Here is a 22,501-nt window from a genome sequence, read left to right as displayed (position 1 = left end):
TCCCAGGAAAGGCTTTGATGGAGAGCAGCTGAGTCAGGGCTCATTCTGGTGTGCACAGCTGTGGCTAGAGAGAGACCTGTTTGGTTTGATGTCCTCTGTGTGAACCAAGGCTCGGGCTGCCGTGTGTGTGGATGGAGGGGGAATCTTTCGGAGGGGACTCGGGGTTGGAGAGCACCTGCCTGGCCAGATGGAGGCCCTGAGCAGGAGAGCCAGGCATGGTTCTGGTTGACACCCGTTGTGATAATGCCGTTTGTCTTCTCTTCAAACAAGTTGGGACATGCCAAGAATGTCAATGATATAGTTTCATAATTTTTGACAAGTTTATGTCCAGATCCCAACCGATTTCTAGATGATCTGTATCATCTACATTCTATCATTTGTCATTCTATCCCAGAACTGTGGTTCTAGAAAGGTTTGTTTTCTGCAACCAGTCTACATCCTTCAACGGCAACTGCAGTTCCTGATTTCTACCATGGTAGACTAGCTTTGCCTATTGTAAAACTTCATATAAATAAAGTTGAGTGATAGGTTTTCTGACCTTTTTCATTCTACATAATGCATCTGGAATCCAAATGCATTGATTGTCTGTTGCAGAGAATACTTCACCATGTGAACTTATCACGTTAGTTTATTCATTCAACACACAAGCGATGGACATTTGGATTGATGGTATTTTTTGATTATTGTGAGCAGTTTATATGTCTTATAGTTTAGGACCAGAGGGCAAGGTATTGCTTTAAATGCTGAGATTGGAAGAGGAGCTTAGATTGGACAATCAAGTACAAACAGACAGGAAGAGGACATGGCACCATAATTTAGCTTCCTCTGGACTTATGTTGAGTTATAGCACAGGAAAGTCTTGGGGTAGACGGAAGCAACCACAGGCGCATATTGCAGTATATATGCCAAGTGGTGAGAGGCAGTAACATTCGGGAAGTGGAGGAAAGAGGCTCTAAGGAAGCTGGAGGACATTGATTTCCCTATCCCTGGACAGAGGGTGCGGAGGACATGGCGAGAGGCGGTCCATCTCATCCTCTTCAGGAGACAGGGTGGATGGCAGAGGCCAGGTCAAAGGTCAGACTAAATGCGGCAGGCAGCTGGTGGGGGGGGGCGGGGAACGCTCTCACGTAAGGCTGGGTGGAGGAGTCAGAAGATTGGCAGTGAGTGCCTACCTGGGTGGGCTGTGCCCCTCCTCAGGCGGGGACCCTGTTGGGGTCTGTCGTGGAGAAGGGTAAGAGCATTTTGGTGAGGGTCCTGGGGCACCGGGGGGCTTTGGGGAGGGTCCTGGGGCACCGGGGGGCTTTGGGGAGGGTCCTGGGGCACCGGGGGGCTTTGGGGAGGGTCCTGGGGCACCGGGGGGCTTTGGGGAGGGTCCTGGGGCACCGGGGGGCTTTGGGGAGGGTCCTGGGGCACCGGGGGGCTTTGGGGAGGGTCCTGGGGCACCGGGGGGCTTTGGGGAGGGTCCTGGGGCACCGGGGGGCTTTGGGGAGGGTCCTGGGGCACCGGGGGGCTTTGGGGAGGGTCCTGGGGCACCGGGGGGCTTTGGGGAGGGTCCTGGGGCACCGGGGGGCTTTGGGGAGGGTCCTGGGGCACCGGGGGGCTTTGGGGAGGGTCCTGGGGCCCTGGGGGGCTTTGGGGAGGGTCCTGGGGCCCTGGGGGGCTTTGGGGAGGGTCCTGGGGCACCGGGGGGGCTTTGGGGAGGGTCCTGGGGCCCTGGGGGGCTTTGGGGAGGGTCCTGGGGCACCGGGGGGCTTTGGGGAGGGTCCTGGGGCCCTGGGGCACCGGGGGGGCTTTGGGGAGGGTCCTGGGGCACCGGGGGGGCTTTGGGGAGGGTCCTGGGGCACCGGGGGGCTTTGGGGAGGGTCCTGGGGCCCTGGGGGGCTTTGGGGAGGGTCCTGGGGCCCTGGGGGGCTTTGGGGAGGGTCCTGGGGCACCGGGGGGGCTTTGGGGAGGGTCCTGGGGCCCTGGGGGGCTTTGGCAACGCACTGGGGGTGGGGATTTGCACCTGCAGCCGTTGGAAGCTTTCTACCCGGCTTTGTCACGGCGGGCGGGACCTCGGGCACTGCTGGAGGCCCGTCCCTGCCCGTGCGGTGGCGGCAGCGCGGGGTCGCAGCGGGGAGGCAGTGCGCGCGCAGGGCCGGGACGCCGGGGCGGGGCCGCCGTCGGGGGCGGGGCCTCCGCCAGGGGGGGCGGATGGGAGGCGTGTCCACCTCGGAGGGCGGGGCCGGGGGCGTGGCCACCTCGGAGCGCAGGCGCGCTGCGGGCCGTTAGCTGTCAGCCCGGCGGCCCGGCGGCGGGACCTCTCCGGACGTGTGCGGGTCCGAGCCCGCGCAGCAGCGGCGACCTCGGTGCGGGCAGGCGGCGCGGCCCGCAGCCGGGCTCAGGGGCGCGGCCCGGGCGGGGCTCGGGGCGGCGGGCCTGTGCGGAGATGGGGAACCGGGAGATGGAGGAGCTGATCCCGCTGGTGAACCGCCTGCAGGACGCCTTCTCGGCGCTGGGGCAGAGCTGCCTGCTGGAGCTGCCGCAGATCGCCGTGGTGGGCGGCCAGAGCGCCGGCAAGAGCTCGGTGCTCGAGAACTTCGTGGGCAGGTGAGCGCGGGGCGGGGCGGGCGGGGGCGGCCGTTGGTGGGGGCGGGAGGGGGCGGGGCGGGCGGGTCTCGGCCGCAGGGCGCCCGGTCCGCTGCCCCCCTTCATCCTGCCATACAAAGCCATTTCCTCCCCGCCCTCCGGCGAGGCGTCCTGGGGGGCGGGGGGTGAGGGGTCCGCCCCGGGATCCGCTGACCGCCCCCCCCCCCGCCCCGGGATCCGCTGACCGCCCCCCCCGCCCCGGGATCCGCTGACCCCCCCCCCCGCCCCAGGATCCGCTGACCTCCCCCCTCACCCCGGGGATCCGCTGACCGCCCCCCCCCGCCCCAGGATCCGCTGACCTCCCCCCTCACCCCGGGGATCCGCTGACCGCCCCCCTCACCCCGGGATCCGCTGACCGCCCCCCCCCGCCCCAGGATCCGCTGACCTCCCCCCTCACCCCGGGGATCCGCTGACCGCCCCCCCCCCGCCCCGGGATCCGCTGACCGCCCCCCCGGGATCCGCTGACCGCCCCCCTCACCCCGGGATCCGCTGACCGCCCCCCCGGGATCCGCTGACCGCCCCCTCACCCCGGGATCCGCTGACCGCCCCCCCCCGCCCCGGGATCCGCTGACCGCCCCCCCCCCGCCGGCCCCGGGGTGCGCAGCGCCCCCTTCCCGTCCGCACCCGCCTCATCTCCGCACCCTCTCAGCTCACCTCCGCGAGGCTGAGCCCCGCCCCCGTCCCCCTCACCTCCATCCCCTCCCTATTGGGGAGGCGGGTGTGGGGAGGGAGGGACGCCTGTGAAGGAGGGGCCGCCTGTGCTTGCGTGCGCCCGTGTGCCCGCGTGTGCCCATGCGCCCGTGTGCCCGTGCGCCCGTGTGCCCGCGTGTGCCCGTGCGCCCATGCACGCATGTGCCCGCGTGTGCCCGTGCGCCCGTGTGCCCGTGTGCCCGTGCGCCCGTGTGCCCGTGCGCCCATGCACGCATGTGCCCGCGTGTGCCCGTGCGCCCGTGTGCCCGTGCGCCCGTGTGCCCGTGCGCCCGTGTGCCCGCGTGTGCCCGTGCGCCCGTGTGCCCGTGCGCCCATGCACGCATGTGCCCGCGTGTGCCCGTGCGCCCGTGTGCCCGCGTGTGCCCGTGCGCCCTCGTGTGCCCATGCACGCATGTGCCCGCGTGTGCCCGCTGTGTACCCCCGGGCGGGGCGTGGACGGGTGTGGGCTAGGCCGGGTCGCGCCTGCACCTCTCCCTGCCCAACACGGATCTTTCTGGAAGGCTGCAGACCTCCCGCAGCCCCGCCCCTCCCTGGTGGGGGTGGAGGGACCGGGCCTCGGCCACGCACCGAATCCAACCGCACCGCGCGGGGCGGGGTGGGGGGGACGCTGCTCTTCTAGGAGTCCTTTACCGCCCTAGCGCCTGCGCGCCGCTGGCTGCTGTGTCCCTCGGTCCAGCCTCCGCCCGGCCTCTGCCGCTGTCTGCCTGTCTGTCTGCCTTTGTCTCTGTCTGTCTCTCTGTCTCTGTCTCTCTCTGTCTCTGCCTGTGTGCCTGTCTGTCTCTGTCTGTCTGCCTGCCTGTCTCTGTCTGTCTGTCTCTGTCTCTTTGTGTGTCTCTCTCTGTCTCTGTCTCTCTTTGTGTGTCTCTGTCTGTCTGTCTCCTCAGTGCCTAGCAGCGTGTGTGAAAGGCGCGCTGGATCTCGCACACGCCTGGCCATGGTGGTGCTCCTGGATACTCGTTCTGGCCTCTCAGAGGACGCTCACCTGTCTCTGTCTCTCAGAGGATGCTCTTCATTTCTGTTCTCCCCTGAGGGAAAGAGAAAGACAAGGAACACGGTGACGAATCGTCAATGAGATGGGGCCTGTCCTCTGCAGGGAGTCTGGCTGCTTCATTTTTGTGACTCACTGAATAGATGGGGTGATAAAATATTTTGCCTTGGTCATCTTGGTCTCCTGGCCTGAGCGGCGGGAGTCGTATAGCTACATCTGGATATTAGACAAAGATTTGCACTTGTTTCCCAGGTGCAATTGCCATCTTTTTTATGCATTTTTCTTTCATTTACTTGGACGAGTCTATACTTTAAGGCCCAGCGGCCATCTCAATTCTTGCCAAGTTTGCAAATTCTAGTAATCCTTATAATAAAATTGGCACATGTCCCCTTGCTCACTGATTGCTTTATCTTATTTTGTAATGAGAATGAGAATTTTGTTAAAAAAAAAAAGATATAGAAGAGTAAGATAGTCAAGCTTGAACATTTTTCATAAAGGAATGAAAAACAAGCATTATGAATATCAAAACCAAAGCATTTATCAGAATGCACGAGAAATGTGCTTTAAAAAATTCTTAACAATGATCAATTACTATTTGAATAATAGAGGATAAATACAGAGGGGAAAAACTCAACAAATACTAAAGTCTTTATTATCTATAGAAGTGGCATCTTCGTATCAGGGTCTATAAATTTAGAAGAGTTTATATATTTAGAAGAAAATTGGAATGAAAAAGACTCTGGTTTATTGAATTACAGAGGAGTTTCATGTCTTAATTATAACCCACCCTTGTGGGAAGTGAAGTTCACTATTTGTGGCGACAAATCCAACCTTATCAGAGGAAGCATTATTCTTATTCCAGTGTAACCCTTTATAGTGTTTTCTTGTCTGGGAATTATGTAATCAATAATGGCCTTTTCTTTTATATGTAGCTGTTTTTGTTTAAGACCTGACCAAGTGTGTGGTTCATGAATTTAGTCATAAACCCAGAGACATGGCTTGTGAAAAATTGTTTGTTCATGAGTTTGGCATGTTCTCTTCCAAGTAATTTTTTTTGTATTTTGTTTGCTTCTTTTATGCTGAAGAATCCTCGTTTGGTGGATTAACCACATCTTTCCCCGTCAGTTTACTTGCATTGATTTTTTTGACACCACTGAATGAATTTACTACATTTTACTATAGTTGTTTAAACCAATGGTGTGTGTGTATGTGTGTGTGTGTGTGTGTGTGTGTGTGTGTGTGTGTGTGTGTGTGTGTGTGTGTATGTGCACATGCATGCTACTCTTTGGGCTTGAACTGGGAGCTATCCCTGAACTTTTGTGCTCAAAAATAGAGCTCTTCCAACTGAGCCACAGCTCCATTTCCAGCTTTTTAGTGATTAATTGGAGGTAAGACTTTCCTGCCTATATTGGCTTTGAACCTCAATCCTCAGATCTCAGTCTCCTGAGTGGCTAAGGCTACAGGCGTGAGCGACTAACGCCCAAGAAACCCAATTTTTGAATCACGCATGAACTGCTTGTTTGTGATTCCCTTGCTGAAGTGATGATGTGTTTATCAGCATGTGGGTTGTTCAGGCTGAAGTATGTGCTGGCACAGAGGAGCAGCTTCAGGGCTCGAGTAGATACTGAGACCATGGTTGGAGTATTCACTCGTTGGCTTGAGTCTGACCGTTTGTTTGTGTATGCCAGTATTGAGTATTGTAAGCTGCTTTTGTTTTCCCTTCTTTTTGTGGCACTGAGGCTGGAACGTGGATTTGTGCTGGCGAGGCTGGTACTCTAACACTGTTACCACGCTGCGAGGCCCTCTTTTGCCTTGGTCATCTTGGAGGGAAGAGTCTTGCTACCATCCTCCTGCGTGTGTTCCCTTGTGCTGGGAGGCAGGGGGCAAGAGGCATGCGCGGCTGCACATGGCTGCTGTGCTTCCCGAAGCTGGGATTACAGGCTTATCTCACTGTGCCCATTGGTTCAGCTGGAGAAACCTCAAAGAGGAGAACTATTAGTAAATTAGAACGTGGCAAGTTTAGACTCTCACATGCTTAATTCAAAGCAGTGACCAGAAGTGTTCAAACTCTCTAATCCATACTCTCAAAACCTCTCTACTATTTGTGTCAGCACTTTGAAGGTTATTTCTCTGGTAAATGCTTTCAATGGCTTCTTCTGTGGCCTGTGGGCACGCTGCGTATACAGACAGAGGCTGCGTTAATAGCTCCACTCGTCTTGATGTGTGTGCCCCTGCCTTGCTCATTTGCAGGGGTTTTGAGGCAACTCCTTGGGTATAGGATTAGGTAAAATATAAACTTTTTTTTTTTTTTTGCTATATATGACGTTCCTGAAGAGCCTTCTAAAATGTAATTGGGCTTTTTATTTAAATATGTGTTTGGAATGCGTATAACTGGTTTATAGAAGTGCTAAGTGAAAACTTAATGCACAAATGATTTTTAATGGTATATTTGTTAGCAACATTAGTTCTTCAATGCTGATTATGTAGCCAGAAGACTCCACATCATTGTATTCTAGCCTGAGTGGTAAATGGAGCTCCAGTTCTGCACAGAGAAAAGGTTATGTGGTTAATAGAAACCAAATGGAAGATTTCTAAACAGCAGCTACCCTGATGAGAGTTTATTGCAATGTGGGATTGTTCAAACATTGTTTCATTTACTTGTGAAGGTGATGAAGATGTTGATTATTGATGCTAATGTTGGCATTTGATACTGTGATTGGACTTGACCAGATAATTTAAAAACTCTAAAAATCACTTATATAGCTTAGATACCATTCTTAAAGTCTTTGCCTGATTGTAAGAATGTATTTAAAGACTGAGTAGGGAAACCTCCTCTGATTGCAAATAAGAGCATGTACAGAAATACTCAAATACAGAAATAATTAAAATTGACTAATTTAAGGATATGTTATATTAAATGAAAGGGTTTTGTTAAAATATGAAATCATCTGGTTTTTTTTCCCTTCAAGAAATGGTTCCAGGGCTGGGAGGGTGGCTCAGTGGTAGAGCGCTTGCCTTGCATGCCTGAGGCCCTGGGTTCGATTCCTCAGCACCACATAAGCAAAAAAAAAAAGCCGGAAGTGGCGCTGTGGCTCAAGTGGTAGAGCGCTAGCCTTGAGCTGAAGAGCTGGGGGACAGCGCCCAGGCCCAGAGTTCAGGCCCCACGACCGGACCGCCCCCCCCCCAAAAAAAAGAAATGGTTCCAAGATTATAGTTCTTAGATGAATGGTGCTGGCAATATGTGGGAACTATTAAAACCCTGGTTCTGAGATTCCTGAGGATCAGTTCAATAAAAATCAAAATGAACTATTCTTCATCAAAGGGTTAGTTTGTTATAATTTTAAATCACAAGACAGTTTTGCTGAATCAGCTTTATATAATGTATTTTTAGGTTATCATAAATTTGCAGTTGGTAGGATTTAATTTTCACAGTAACTTTGTTGTTAATGGTTGAGAGGCATCTAGGGGAACATGGCTGGGTAAAATACCTGTTTTGGAATTGACTTACGACTGGCAGATTCCAACAGTGCACTTGACTTTCTAAGGATGAAGTTGGAGCTGGGCATCAGTGGCTCATGCCTGTACAACTAGCTACTTGGGAGGATTGCAGTTTGAAACCAGTCTGGGCAAAAAGTCCATGCGATCCCCCTCAGCTGCACAAGTTGTGTGCTGTGGCCTATGCTGTGGTGGAAAGTGTAAGGAGAACCTTTGTCCAGCTGGCTGGGGAACAAAGTGAGATCCTGTCTCTAAAATGATCAGAACTAAAAGGACTGGATACCAGGTCCAAGCCGTGGATCACCTTCCTAGCAAGCTTGAAGCCCTGAGTTCAAACCACAGTACTGACCAGTCCTCTCAAAAAAGAATGAAGTCAGGCAGATAGTCAGTCCTCCAGAGCCCCAGAGGCCTGGAACATTGAGTATTTATGTTGGAGAACATGTTACTGGCTGCTCTGTGGGCGGAGCCTAAATCTCGTGTATGTCTTAGTCCGTGTTGCATTCTGACATGATACTAGAGGCTGGGAATTTTATAAAGAAAAGAGGTTTCTTCCATTCATGTGTTAGCGGCAGAGCATTCAGACAGCACGTTGTGTTTCTGTTGCGCCTCATGCGGATGGCCTTGTGCCGGGAACATGTGCATGGGGGACCCGGTTCACCACGGGACAGGGAGGTGGAGGGAGGAGGAGGCCGGTCCTGCTCTGCGCTAGCAGCCCACTCACGTCCCCTGAGAAGAGCGCCCAGTGGCCTTTGTCGCCTCCCGCTCCTGCTCCAGCTCCCCCACGGCGGTCTCTCCTCACAGGGTCACCCCAGGACACATCCAAACCATCGCAATACATTTGCAAGGCTGATCAGTAGTTACGTGAGGAGGTTTCATATACTGTCACGCGTAGTTTTAAGAGGACTGCCCCCTCCTACCAGAGCTGACAGCCACTGCCCGGTACAGAGCAGTGTGGTCTTCTTTCTCCCTCTCCCCGCACAGCTGTATTTACTTGTTTATGTGCAGTGCTGGGATCTGAACGCAGGGCCACAGGCTCACTAGGCAAGTTTTACCTCACTGTTTCTTTTCTTCCTTTAGTTGTGCTCCCCGCCCCCACAGGAGTGACATCAGACGAGTTTGGTGCTCCCCGCCCCCACAGGAGTGACATCAGACTCCAATCCTCTCACCTGTGCCTCTCACTTAGCTAGAATTACAGGTGCATGTCTTCCTTGTTTGTTGAGATGGCGTCTTTTTGCTTAGGCTGGCCTTGAACCATGATCCCTTACACACACACACACACACACACACACACACACACACACACACACACACACACATTTGTTTAACCTTTACTGGTAACAGGTGTATCCAGTTCTTCTATTCCTGACCTGTTCTTTTTTTTTTTAATATATTTTTATTGTGAAAATACTGTACAGAGGGGTTACAATTACATGTGTAAGATAATGAGTACATTTCTTATCAAGCATTGTAGCCTCCTGCTTTGTTTCCCCTTCCCGTCCCTTCATATCCTGACCTGTTCTTTAACATCTGCATACCAACAGAGGAGGGAACTCAGAGAGGCAAATTATTTGTCCAGGATTGCATGGCTAGTGAGTGACCAAGCTTAGATCTGGCCTTGCATTCTGATGGCTCCTACTGAAACGCCAGGGTCATATGAGCTGGCAATGTAAATGAGCGTGCATTTCCTGAATTACTAGCATTTTGGGTAAAAATATACAAGACATCGAAACACCTAGAAGCTGATATGGGTATGTAAAGAGAATGGTCAGGATAAACTTTTAAACAAATTGTGAAACAAGGACCTTTGAACACAGTGCAAATTAAATGGGATAAAACTTGGAGCCAATTAATTTCAAACTCCAGTTCTGAAATTGAACTGGGATATAAGTGGGAAGCAGAGCGTGTATGAGTTCTTACCACTTGGCAGCCAGTATCGTTTTAGCTCAAGGCTGCATGTACTGAAGTCTCGGTGTTGGAGCAGGGAGGGGGATCTATCTGTGTCTGACTTAACAACAAGGCATTGAATTTGGCCTGTCACTTTATCACAAAGAGATACTGTACTATTGGATACGGCCTGAGAGAAGAGTAGCGAGCAAGCCAGGACACTGGAGATTAACAGTATAAATGTGGGGCCGGGATGTAGCTCAATGGTACTGTGCTGCCTTTGGAACCAGGCATAGAGTTGAAGTTGTGGAATAAATTGAAGACAAAAAAACTCTCTGGGAGCTGGTCACCAGTAGCTCACGCCTGTAATCCCAGCTCCTCAGGAGGCTGACCCTCGCCCAGGCAAACAAATCTGAGAGATGGTTATCTTCAATTAACCACCAAAAAGTCAGATGTGGAGGTGTGGGTCAAGTGGTAGCGCTCTAGCCGTTAGTGGAAAAAGCCAAGCAGGACCTCAAGACCCTGACTTGAAGTCCTACACTAGTATGCATATTCCACCCCCCAAAAAAAAATCAGGGAAAATATTTAATAGGCAAACCTGAAAAATTTCCAAATGCTGTGCATTGCATACATGAAGAGCAGTTTTTGGTAAATTAACCCTGCAAGTACCCCGTTGGTGAGGTGTGCATGGGTGTGGTTGGTGGGGGAGATTGTAGACAGCTTGGGTTTTCCTCTTCAAAAGCGTAAGTGGCATTTCACGTGGTCACTGAAAGAAACTTGCCTGTGGCTGAACTGTCACTAACTTCCTGGAGCCCATCGGAGTACAGAGAAGGAGAACGCAAGAGATCTGTCCAAGGTCAGAACCCGTCACAGCTAGATAATGTGGAACTTGGTGTTCAGGATGGGAGCCTGGAGTCGGCCGCCCTCTACACCCACGCCTCACCCTGCCTCCTCCTCTTCCCAGTCCTCAGCATCGTTGAACAGAATCTTGATTTCAGACAGGTGTGAATTCTGGGCGGCTCTGGTGACACACACCTGCAATCCCAGCGCTTGGTGCTAGCAAACAGTATGAGTTGGAAGCTAGTCTTGGTGACCTAGACAGGTGCAATCTCAAAAAGTGTGAGTTTATGATTTACTAGCTGAGCAGTACCTAGGAAGTTGTGTTGTGATGGCCAGGGCTCAGCCTTGCTGTAATCGAGACGTTTCCACAAAATTGTATGTCAAGAAGATCTCATGAGTGCAAATATCACTATTTAAACAGAAATGTATCAGTGTACCAACTCCACAGCCTTCACTTTGCCTGGTGAGAGTCTTGCTCTCTCTTAAGGATTTACATTTCTCCAGTGAAAGTCTGTTTTTATCATGGAAATTATCTCAAGAGTGGAGGGAGGAGAGGGTGTATTCCACCGGGACCATCGGAAGCCCAGGATTGCTTTGGCTCTGGCTTTGCTCCAGTTTCACTGCTCAACTTAGTTCTCCAGCTGCAGTGGGGGGTGGGCGGGCTGGATGCTGCTGTGGACAGTTTGTCACTTGCATTTCCCAGTGTTTCAAGGTCATGACCTAATCCTGAGTAGCATATCTGACCGTGTTGGAACAGGTACAGCTTCTGACCAAACTCATTGCCTATCGAGTCTGTGTTGTGGAATTGAGGAGATGAATGCATTTAAGTAGATAAAAGAGTGGTCAATTCAATTTGTCTATGGCGTTTGTTTCCTTAAACTCCCCCCAGAGCAAATACTGGCAGGGGGTCAGCGTGGTATGGCGCTGGCTGGAGCGTACCTCTGCTCAGGGCTGAGGGGCCACTCTGACTCTTGCTGGTGGCGTGGCGGTCATAAAGAGCTGGCTCCACTGACCTGTGGCAGCCTCATCGGAAGAGGGGATGGAGGTTCTCAGCAGGCTGATGTCCCGTTGAATGCATAGGAGAGCAGACACCAGCTTCTAGACCCAAGGCCCGGCAAATGCGGGGGACTGAGTTCAAACCTCAGCCCAGGCAAAGGAAAACCCCCAACGCCAAGGCCGACTTCTGCTGTGGCTGGCGTGGAGTGTGTCTTCCTCGGTGACGAAGGCAGTGCCCACACTTAGCACGATCACGGGTAACTTTTTCTTCAAATGCGTGCCCGGCATCTAGTTTGTATGACCCGTCACATCCAAGAGTTCCACAGCGTGGTTTCTTGCCTTAATTCATGAGTCCTTAACTGGATCCCTGACAGGATAGTAAAACATAGCCTGCCAATTTTAACTTATAAATGAGATGTATCACAATGGAAACCAGCAACACCCCAAGAGTCGCAGGCTGCACAGCTAACGAGCGTGACAGACTTGGGCTCACAGAGCGCAGTGCAGTGCGTCTGGCTGACGTCTTAAGGAAGGGAAGGGACGGATCTTGTGATGTGAAGTTAGCACGTCTCGCACCCTTTTTCTTGTAGCAATGTTAGATGGATTGCAGGCGGGGAGGGGGCAGCAGCCAAAGGCTCGGGCGAGGAGGGCTTCGTCAGTTGGGGACCCTGCAGGGTCAGGAGACAGCCGGCCAAAGGGTTTTTTTCAGCCCTGGAAAGAAGAACCAAAACTTTAATAAAAGATGTTGAGATAATGCCCCTTCGTGCTATTTGCCACGGAAGGCTGCTTCCCGGCCTACCTTCCGGATAATCCTGCTTTGCTGGCCATCAGATTTGGCTCTGGACCAGTGGGCTGGCTGTCGCTGGAGTGGTGTTACCTCTGTGCTCTGCCCTAGAAGCTTTGTAGAGGACAGTGGGGTGCGTTTTCTCTCCGGGAGGTCTCGAGCCTCCCATGTGCTGTGTGCCCAGGGTTTTGGCCGATGAAGCTGAAGCCTGTTCTTGTCCTGTAGTAAAGAGGGCAGAGCCCTGCAGTGTGTCGCCCTCAGTCCCCTGTCCACACGGGCTGAGCCGCAGTCACGCTGTGGTGAGCGTTTCGCTTCCTCCTGTAGGATGTGGATGGATGCAGCTCTCTGGAAAATGCAGTCCTTAGGGTCCAACTTAAGAAACTTGACTAGTCTGCTTTGCTTAATCTTCAAAAAAATAAATAAAAAGCCCTGCCAAGTACTACTGGGAGGCGCCTACTGGATATGAAGTATGTACTTTGAATTTCCATTTCCTCCTGGATGGTGTCTGTCTGAAGAAAGGGGAGTGGCGGGAGGAGGTCTGGAGTCTCTTCCTGAGGAGCAAGGGGGGCGGGAGGGAGAGGCCCTGGCTCCCTTGAGTGTCTATGGTAGGGTAATGGGAAGAAGAAGAAAAAGGGAGTCTAGCTGCTGCTAGAGTTAGGAGCAAGGGGGTGTGTTGGCGGTGGTTTGGTTTACCCTGGGGGAGGGAGGTGGATGGAGGAGCAGAGCGGGGCTTGCCCAGTCCTGGCCATCTGGGCCGGGTCTCTCCCGGCTGCCTCCGGCTCAGAGCGCTCTGCAGGCCCGGCCCACATTTGGCTGCCCCAGAATCTGACTGTTACAGGGGCTGCACTCTCATCACGTCCCTGAGATGCTGCCAGGTGGCAGCCGCCTTGTGACTGCACAGATGACCCCAGGCTGAGACAAGCCATCCCCAGCTGTGATCGGCTTTGAACAGCCGGAGGACAGAAGTAACTGTTATCAGTGGTCTTCACACTGGGGGCTGCGACCTATCACCACCTCTCAGCGTGCCCTCACGCCAGCGTATTTGGTAAAGTGTCAGATCACGTCTCGCATAGCTGTGACACGCCTTGTTTTGTGAAATGCTCACAGTCTTGTACATTTCTATATACATACTAAGCTACAACATAAATCTGTTTCTTACTATAAGTTATTAAAATGAGGGCTGCTCTGGACCAATTCATGGTTCTACATTTGGATAGTTGGACATATCTTTCTGTGACAGCCAGGGCAATTCATATTACACTCTTCTATTCAACTAGGATCAATGCAAACATAATTTTATTTGTATTTTGTTGAGTTAACTGTCTTTTAATGGAAAAGTAATATGTAGATGTCATAAAAATTCAAACATCTCAAATGTGTCTGCAGTAAAAATTGCCTTTTTCAAGATGTTTCATTAATGTGCATGCCTGCCAAATATTGCTTCTGGGCTTCTATTTTCATTATATGAAATTCATTTGATTTCTGAGGGCAAAGCGAGCTTCCTAAGCTTGTTTGTTGGTAGATGATAATGCCAATTGGGAAAGATCATGCTTGAAAATTGCATTAGCAGATGAGCTCGTTTGCTCTTGGAGTCCTTTACAAAGAATTATATTTGTAGTGTCCAGTATATGCTTGGAACTATGCAAACCTCTAAGGACTCAGCTTCTCCCTCAAAGAACTCGATGACTCAGTAAAAATGGCTCTTCACGCTGCTGTCATTATGAGGTCAGAGGCCGGCCGTTCTTAGGAGGGGCGTCTGTGAGAAGACCCGGAGTTGTGTCAGGATGCCGCTCATCTCCAGGTATCTGAGGAGCTGTCTGCTGGAACGGGCTCAGAGTGATTCGACATGTCTCTAGAACTCAGAATTAGGGTAATGTAAAAGTTACCAGTCAGATAAATTTAAATGTGACATAAAGGTGACTTGAACAGTCCAAATGTGTTGTTGGAGAAGGTGTGAGCATCCAGCTTGAGGATAGAGACCGGGGACTAGTGGGGAGAGAGTTGAGGAGAAGGACTTGGATTCTTTTCAGCTTGAAACCTATGGTTCCACTTGATAAGTGTCAGAGAGGAACATGGTTTTAAAATCTTATGGTGTGTGTGTGTGTGTGTGTGTGTGTGTGTGTGTGTGTGTGTGTGTGTGTGCATGTGTGCCAATCCTGAGGCTTGAACTCAGGGCCTGGGCGCTGTCCCTGAGCTTGTTTGCTCGAGGTTAGTGCTCTGCCCTTGGAGCCCCAGCTCCACTTCTGGCTTTTTGATGGTTAATTAGAGATAATGCTCTCACAGACCTTCCTGTCCCAACCTGGCTTCCCGCACAATCCTCAGATCTCAGCCGCTGAGTAGCTAGGATTTCAGCTGTGAACCACCAACACCAGCAAAATGTGTGTTGTTTGGAGCACGTCTGTAGGGTAGGTGAGAGTGGGAGCTGTACAGCCCTGCGAAGGCCTCCCTGGTCTGCTCATAGGCGCTTCCCGCGGCTAGCTACGGAGGTCAAGCCTGGGCATCGCGTGTGGGACGGCTCATTCCACAAGGTACTCAGGGACGTAGGGTATGAGTATGGCCATTGGTTTTGGTCACCAAAGGATGTTTTAGCGATAAACTGTATTCTTTGATAAAAAAGTTTTAAAATCTTTTCCTAACAGTCTCATTTGTTTTAGTTGCCAAACTAAAAACTTTATATATACACACACACATATATGATATGTATTGTATATGACGTAAGATAAATATGATGTAATCATTTTCTCCATTTTAAAAGTCTTCCTCCCAAATATTCATGCTGCCATTTAAAAAAATTCTCAGTCCCCTTTTGTTCTTTACTCTCAGATCGACTAGTGTAACGTCGGCTGGACATACCCCTGGACAGCAGCACCCCCCACCCCCATTTACCTGCCTTGCCACTCTGACTGCTTCCCTCAATCTGTCCAAAGCACACCTTTCATGCGTGTCCTTCTCAAGAACCTTCACTTACGGGTGCCCTAGCATCTTATGCCTGTAATCCTCGCTAATTAGGAGGCTGAGATCTGAGGACTGATGTCCCAGAGCTGGGTTTGTCAGTAGAACCTAAGGTAAGCCACTGGAGCCTGGAGGCGAAGAAGCTGTATGGCTAGCAAAGGGAGAGGAAGGGGGTTGTGGGTAGGCTTTGTGGCTGCCAGAAATAGGTAAGGAGTTTATCCAGAGGGCTATAGCAAGCAGGGGAAGAGAGGATTTAATCAGGGCGGTGACATAATCTGCTTTACATCTTGGATAGATCACTCCAGGTCAGTGTTATTTCCACCTCAGGCAGCTATTGTAGCCAGTGTTTCCGTACAGCTGAATCTGCAACTTTATCCAGTTTTAAACCTACTTGAAAAAGCACATTGGGTTTGACTCGCGGAAAACTGAGGTGCACGAAGCTACTTTATATAAACTTTATGATGGATAAATATGAATCAGGCATCTTGATGAAAACTGAGTATCCAAAGTGAGACATACTCTGCATTTAGAGCTCACCAATTTTCAAAGATTTTTCTCTGAGAAAAATACATGAACTGTTATTATTTTTATATGAATTAAAATATTATTTTGAAGAAGTTGGGTTGAATAACATGTGTTGTGAAATGTAGTGTGCTTGTTTCCTTTGCCATTCTTTTTCAAGTGGTTACTAAAACATTTAAACTTATTTAAGTGTCTGGAGGGAGGCTCAGCTGGTAGAGCACTTCCTTAGCATAAGTTTGAATCCCAGTACAGCAAATAAATGAACCACTAAAGACCAGAAGTGGAGCTGTGGCGCACAGTGGTAGAGCTCTAGGCGTGAGCAAAAGAGCTCAGGGACAGAGCCCAGGCCTGGAGTTCAAGTCCCACGATCACTAACAACAAAAAAGACGAAGAAGTATTTGGAGGATAGCTGAGGAAATCGCAGAGAAAAATTATTTGTGGAATTGTTCCTTTCAGAAATCAACAACTGTAGACTCTCCAAAAAGCCAATTTTATTAGGTAAAGACACACTGTATCCAGGATACATCTGTCCATCTGTCCTCTCTGCTCCTGCTTCTCCTCCCATCGCTTGCAGCATCTCATCCTTAGCCAGGCCCCGGGGGCGCAGCAAAGCCCTTCTGTGTCTTCCGTGGCACAGCACAGGCTCTCCCTCACCTGGAAGGCCCTTTAGGGTCCCCCTTGCCTGGCTAACTGTACTTGCATCTGAAGAAATAGATCCCAGCTCGTCTAGAGAGCTTTCTCTAAGTGCTCAGGTGGAAGGTGTACACTAAATGTACATTGCAAAACTTCCGAGCACAATTGAGGTGATGAGGTTTTTGTTGTTGTTTAGCTGCGAGAAAATCATCCAAAGAGACTTGTATCCTATGCAAAATGCCAAGGGCTCTCGCACGTGTGGGACTCTCTACATTTACTTCCGTGACTGCAGAAGGAGATCATGTGCATTATCGTAATTATGTCCCCACACGCAGTGACAGTGTACCAATGGTATTTACACTGGATTTGCATGGAACAGGAAGGGGAGATTGCCTTTGTTGCAGGACTTGCAAGCATGCTGCGTGCTGTTGGCACACGCTGCTGGACAAACGACGGGCATGTGTCCCTCAAGGCGGCTTCCCCATTGCTTCCTCTCGCGTTTAGACCCCGGGGGGGGGGGCGGTGGGGGATAGAGGGAAAATCCGTGTATCTGGATCTTCCCTGCACGTTTTCCATGACGTTCTCCAGCTGTGTGAGCCCTGAGGCGCGGTGCCGGGGAGAGGACAGGGCTGGGGGCGGGGGGTGGGGGGTGGGGAGGCCCCGGCGGAGCTGAGGAGGCGTGCCAGGCAGGGGACAAACTCGCAGTTGTCTACAGAACAGACAGGACTTGTGGAAGGAAGACTGCGTCGAGTGGAGGCGCTGGGCGTAGAAAAGGAGCGTTGCTATTAGCTGGAGCCACGGCAGCACAGAGGTCACAGTTTATGTACATGGAACAGGTGCCCGTTGGGAACGGGAGGGTGCCATGGTGGGCTTGGCGTTTCCCAGTAGCTTCTCTCCTTAAAAACCGAACATGGATTGAACCCTTGTAAACAGTTCTTATGACTTGCACTACACCCGATTTTCAGTTTTGGCTGCTGGCTGTTTCTCAGTTTTGCTTCAGTTTCTTAACTTATGCTGAGCATCTTTCTGTAAGGTGAATGGTTTGTGAAAAATAAGAGAGAGAAATGGGGTCTTAGGAGAGACTGTGAAAGGACCTTGGGACGCCTTTTCTTTGCCTCTTGGCTCTGAAGGGAGGCTTCTCCCTGCTGCGTTATCCAACACCTGACATGGTATCTCAGTGGAGGCCCCCACACAGTGGGTCAGGTGACTGTGGGCTGGAAACTCACACCAGACAGAGTGTGAGAGTGTAGCGTCAGAACTTTGGAAATTTCAACAAACCTTTCCCCCTCGAAGGGTGTTGATCTCATGTATTTTGTAATAGTGACAGAAGCTAGCACAGTATTATTCTGTATAGCTTATTTGGCATAAGGTTCTATGTGTCACATTATGTGTATCCTTAGGTCTTCATGCATACTATGTTTACAATATTCACAGGAACTTTCCATCGTTGTATAAATGAGATGACCCAGAGCTCATGGCGAGAAGCTATCGCTGTCAGACACTCACTCAGTGCTTCCTTTAGGGTCTTATTTAAGGGTGACTTTTAGGTCCTATTTTAAAAACTTTAATAAAGACCATGTTTTTTGGCTTGTAAGCAACCTGCATAACTGCATGGCTGCAGCCTTGGACGTCAGCAAGCGCTGCACAGACCATGTAGAGAGGGGCCTGGCGTGGTCTGGGCGTCGGGTCCTTAGGATAGGCCACCCAGAGGACCAGGAGCTGAAAGGCAGGCCGCGAGCAGCTTTGAGCCAGTCTGTATCCAGTGCGAGGTGCCTGGTTTTGAAATTTGATAGGATAACGGCTAGTCCACGGTGGAAATGGCTAGTGATTCTTTATCAGTACCATTTCCTGCTCTGACTATGATAGTTTTATTTTACCGAAACCGAATGTTGATGTAGTAGTTTGTTTGAAACGTGCATGGTTTGACTATGCGTGGACAACTAGGTAACATCACACAGGGAGATGCAGGGCACAGACGTTCCTTTCAGAGATTTCCTCCTCTAAGTTCATTCTATACGCTAGATGCTCCCAAAACACTCTGCACAGGTTTTTGGCATCTCCACTAATTTTTCACATGTTTTAGATTTGTTTTTATTAAAACTTCATTTACTCACAGAACAAGGTATACGTCATTTTTACTGTCCATTTTAAAGTTACATATCCGGCCGCCAGCCGCGTCCACACCACGCAGGCCTTGCCATGTGTGCCTTTGACTTCCATGGTTCCTTCAGTCATATACCCTTGGTAGTAGATCTGTATTTAGGATAACCTACCATACTTTGTCTACTGCAGATGTCCAAATTTTCAGCTGCACATCAATATTTTATGCATAACCAAAAAGAAAATCACTGTCAACTAGATTATGACATCATTTTTTTGTCAATTAGAATTTTGTTTTCATATTTATGGGAAAAGCGCTGACGTTAGCAATAGATTTTTTTTTTTTTTTTTTTTTGGGTCCGGTCGTGGGGCCTGAACTCTGGGCCTGGGTGCTGTCCCTCAGCTCTTCAGCTCAAGGCTAGCGCTCTACCACTTGAGCCACAGCACCACTTCTGGCTTTTTTTTTGCTTATGTGGTGCTGAGGAATCGAACCCAGGGCCTCAGGCATGCAAGGCAAGCGCTCTACCACTTGAGCCACCTTCCCAGCCCTAGCAATAGATTTTTAAAAATCATACACCTTGTTTTGTGTGTGTGTGAGTCCTTGGGGCTTGAACTCAGGGCCTGGGTGCTGTCCCTAAACATTTTTGCCCAAGGTTAGTGCATTACCACTTGAGCCACAGTTCTACTTCCAGCTGTTGGTGGCTGATTAGAGATAAGAGTCTCATGGAGTTTCCTACCTGGGCTGGCTTTGAACTGCAATCCTCAAATCTCAGCCTCCTGAGTACTTAGGATTATAGGCGTGAGCCATGGGCACCTTGCACACAGGCCACTCTTAAGCATATATAGACAAGATGATGAAATGAAAACAATGTGCGTGGTTTCCAAACTTTCTTGCATTGAGTCTAACTGGTAGGACTTAGCCTCCAGTGTCACCATTCTGTACCCACTGTAAACCCCCGGCTGTGGAGAAGGATGGGGAGTCGCTTCTGCTTGAGTAGGAGCAGCACTGTTTCTTGAGAAAGGATTTTCGTGCTGACCGTGTTTGGAGGTCCGCTCTGGCCCTGGCCCCTCCGTCCTGGCCAGGGTCTGCTGAGCAGTGGCATGCCGGGCATCCATCTTCCCCGTGGCCCGCCCAGGCCCCGGCCCGCTGAGCCACCCGAAAGCACTTGGTAGCCAGCCAAGTGATTTTTCCTGTTTTCGGCTTCAACGCAGCAATGCGCACATTGCCCGAATGAGTGGAAAATTTTGAGCAAGAAACGGCTTCATGCCAGGTCTGTTTGAAACGTTCACACCCTCCGATTTAATGACATCTCTGCAGCCGTGCATAATTGAGTTAGAGATGTCACAACTGAGACAGGCCACTTTTTTTAGGCAGAAAGAAAGGAGAATCGCCGCTCTTCCAAGTTAGCTGCTGGACAGCTTGGGCCTGCTGTATCAAGCGAGGAGTCGCTTTCCTCTAGTGAGAAACGTCATTTTTGATTTTCGCTAGTCCACGGACAGAGCAATTGCATGGGCGAAGGAACAAAAGATGCCTTGTGGCGTCCTGCAGACGATTGCTTTAGCTACAGTCACAGAGGAAATCGCTCTTGCCTTTGCTTTTCCAAGGCTGTGCATCAGAACATTAAGTGTCTGGTTGTCTGGAGAAAATTGCGTTGTGAGTGCTTCAGGGCCCAGGCTGTTGCTTTCCCATTTGAGTCCAAGTGTGTGAAAACACCTGGTCCATAGCCTAAGTGCTCTTCCTCCACCTTCCCACCTGTGCCCCTCTCCTCAAAGCACGGTCGCTCATCTGCTTGCTCACCATTTGGCCCCGGGATCTCAGCCGCATTCCCACGTCCAGTGTTTCCGGGGTAAGCTGTTCACTCATGGGTGGGTTTGTCCAGAGGCATCTTTGGCAGGAAGAGAAGCAGGTAGTTATAAGAGTACAATTAAGGTGCACTTAATTGTCAAGTTGTACTGGTTTTACGGCAGAATTTCTCTTCTCTAATTTTATTTACCATATTTTTTGGACTCCTATCCATGTAGAAACAACTCTTGACCTGAGATTTTCTAGATGTTTATTATTTTCCCATTTACTTAATTATGAACACGTTTAAGTCTTGCCTGGCAGTCATTCATTTCGTTGAGTTGTGATGCTGATATTGTTGCTAAAATATTTCACCTCTTCACCTTGCAATAAATAATTAGTTGAAAATGAAAAGTAATGCTCACAGACAATGCATCTTTCATAGGACACCTCAAGACAGAAAAGAACTTAGTACCTGTTACTTTAACCTTCACCTGTTGAAAGGTGGAGCTAGGTCGGCTTTATGTTGATTTATAAATGCAGGATGCCGTCACGTTTGTGGAGTAGCTAACGTGTGGGACCCACTTGCATCCGCTAATCATTGGGGCTGTAGAGCTGTATTTTGCACCTGTGGTGGGAGCTGCTAGAAGTACATATTCAGTGTCCGGGATGACAGATACCGAAGAACCAGCCACTGAGATGCTAGCCCTGCTCATGGAGGACGGAGCCTGAGCTTCAGGACCTTGTAAAATCGGCTGTATCTGCCATCTGTTTTCCGTTCTGCGTGGCCACGCAGCGCCAATGGCCCCCAGGCTCGGTGGTTACCAGCATGCTGATTGGCAACTCAGATTCCACAAGGAATGTTTTTGCAAAATGCTGAACGAACCTTTGTAAGGTTCCAAACAAAACAAACTCCAGTTTTCTCTTGAGTTTACATGATGGTTGCATTCCCAGGGCATCTGGCAAGATTGTCTGCATCCTTGATTTTTTTTTTCTTTTTCGTTTGGTCATGGGGCTTGCACTTGGGGCCTGGACACTGACCCTGTGCGTTTTCGCTTGAGGCGAGCACTCTACCACTTGAGCCACAGCGCCACTTCCTGTTTTCTGGGGCTTTAATGGAGATAAGAGTCTCATGGACTTTCCTGCCTGGGCTGGCTTTGAACTGCGATCCTCAGATCTCAGCCTCCTGAGTAGCTAGGATTACAGGTGTGAGCCACTGGCACCTGGCTATCCTTGAAGTTTATATATATAAAAACAACGAAAAACAAGTGTTGCCTCACATAACTTCCCCTATAAGACTGTGGAGCACTATCTTTTTCACATGAATAGCTCTTTATATGATATTTACTGATTTAAGGTAAGCCTATATTCTCATTAAGTACACATTGCTGGAGCTAGATTTCAGGTGAGACCAATTGTAAACTAATGTTTTGCTTGTATTCTCATTGCAGCGTGATGGCTGGAGAGTATCATGCTCACTGGGACCTTGGCTGTCCCTCACCTGCTATCACCCCGGGCTCGGGGAAAGGCTGATCCAAGTTACTTAATTAAAAAGTGGAGAGTTAATCTTCAGCCAAACACCTTTAAACTGAGCACTAATTATATGCCTAACACTTGGGAAAATCGATTATATATCAAAATGAGGTCTATAGTATTCCCTAACCTCAAATAGCATTCTTCTGGGGAAAAGATAAGTTACCAGGAAAACAGCATAAAAGTATAACAGTGCCACACTGAACACAGTCTGTTGTCCAAACAGCCTATATTTGTCAGAGGAAATTCACATTAGAAGGTGGTACCTAGGAAGAGTTTAGGAAATAATTATCACTTGAGGTGTAGGCCCTGGAGACTGATCAGAGTTGGGAAGGGAGAAAGGCAGACCATGTCTGTGGAAGAGGAAAAACGTGAATAAATACCGAAAGCCATGAGAAAGCTTGGCGTTCCCTGGGAATAGTGTGGTCAGACGGTGGGGTGTGGGGTAAGGGACGAGTCTAAAGGAGCTCTAGCGTCAACGTCCGAAGTTTGCCACGGCCTTTTGTCTGCAGTATTGGGGCTGAAATGGAGACCACAGCGGAATGGGAAATGCATGACCACTCAGTGCCCACAGCAGAGGCGCCCGTGGACGCCAGCATGCTATTTTGGTGATTCAAACTCCACAGGGGACATTTCCCAAGATGCCGAGCAA

The 22,501-nt window shown here is 50.3% G+C and overlaps 1 protein-coding gene across 8 annotated transcripts in view; it reads left to right on the top strand.

The window, feature by feature from the left end:
- Positions 1-2,269: 2,269 nt before the first annotated feature.
- Positions 2,270-22,501, top strand: part of LOC138819690 (dynamin-3) — a 421,025-nt gene continuing 400,793 nt past the window's right edge. For 4 of the 8 annotated variants that reach the window (XR_011369577.1, XM_070011194.1, XM_070011192.1 and 1 more), the window contains exon 1: positions 2,271-2,589. Coding sequence is in view for 7 of the 8 variants with exons in the window: in XM_070011194.1 (XP_069867295.1) it covers positions 2,429-2,589 (161 nt within the window). In the remaining variant the exon portion in view is untranslated. Of the gene's footprint in view, positions 2,590-22,501 lie in introns of all 8 variants that reach the window. The other 4 variants (XM_070011197.1, XM_070011198.1, XM_070011193.1 and 1 more) reach the window with 2 other exon arrangements.

This window comes from Dipodomys merriami, unplaced genomic scaffold (genome assembly GCF_024711535.1).
Source record: "Dipodomys merriami isolate MVZ:Mamm:240054 unplaced genomic scaffold, mDipMer1.0.p SCAF_81, whole genome shotgun sequence".
NCBI lineage: Eukaryota > Metazoa > Chordata > Mammalia > Rodentia > Heteromyidae > Dipodomys > Dipodomys merriami.
This window is presented reverse-complemented; position numbering and strand designations above follow the sequence as displayed.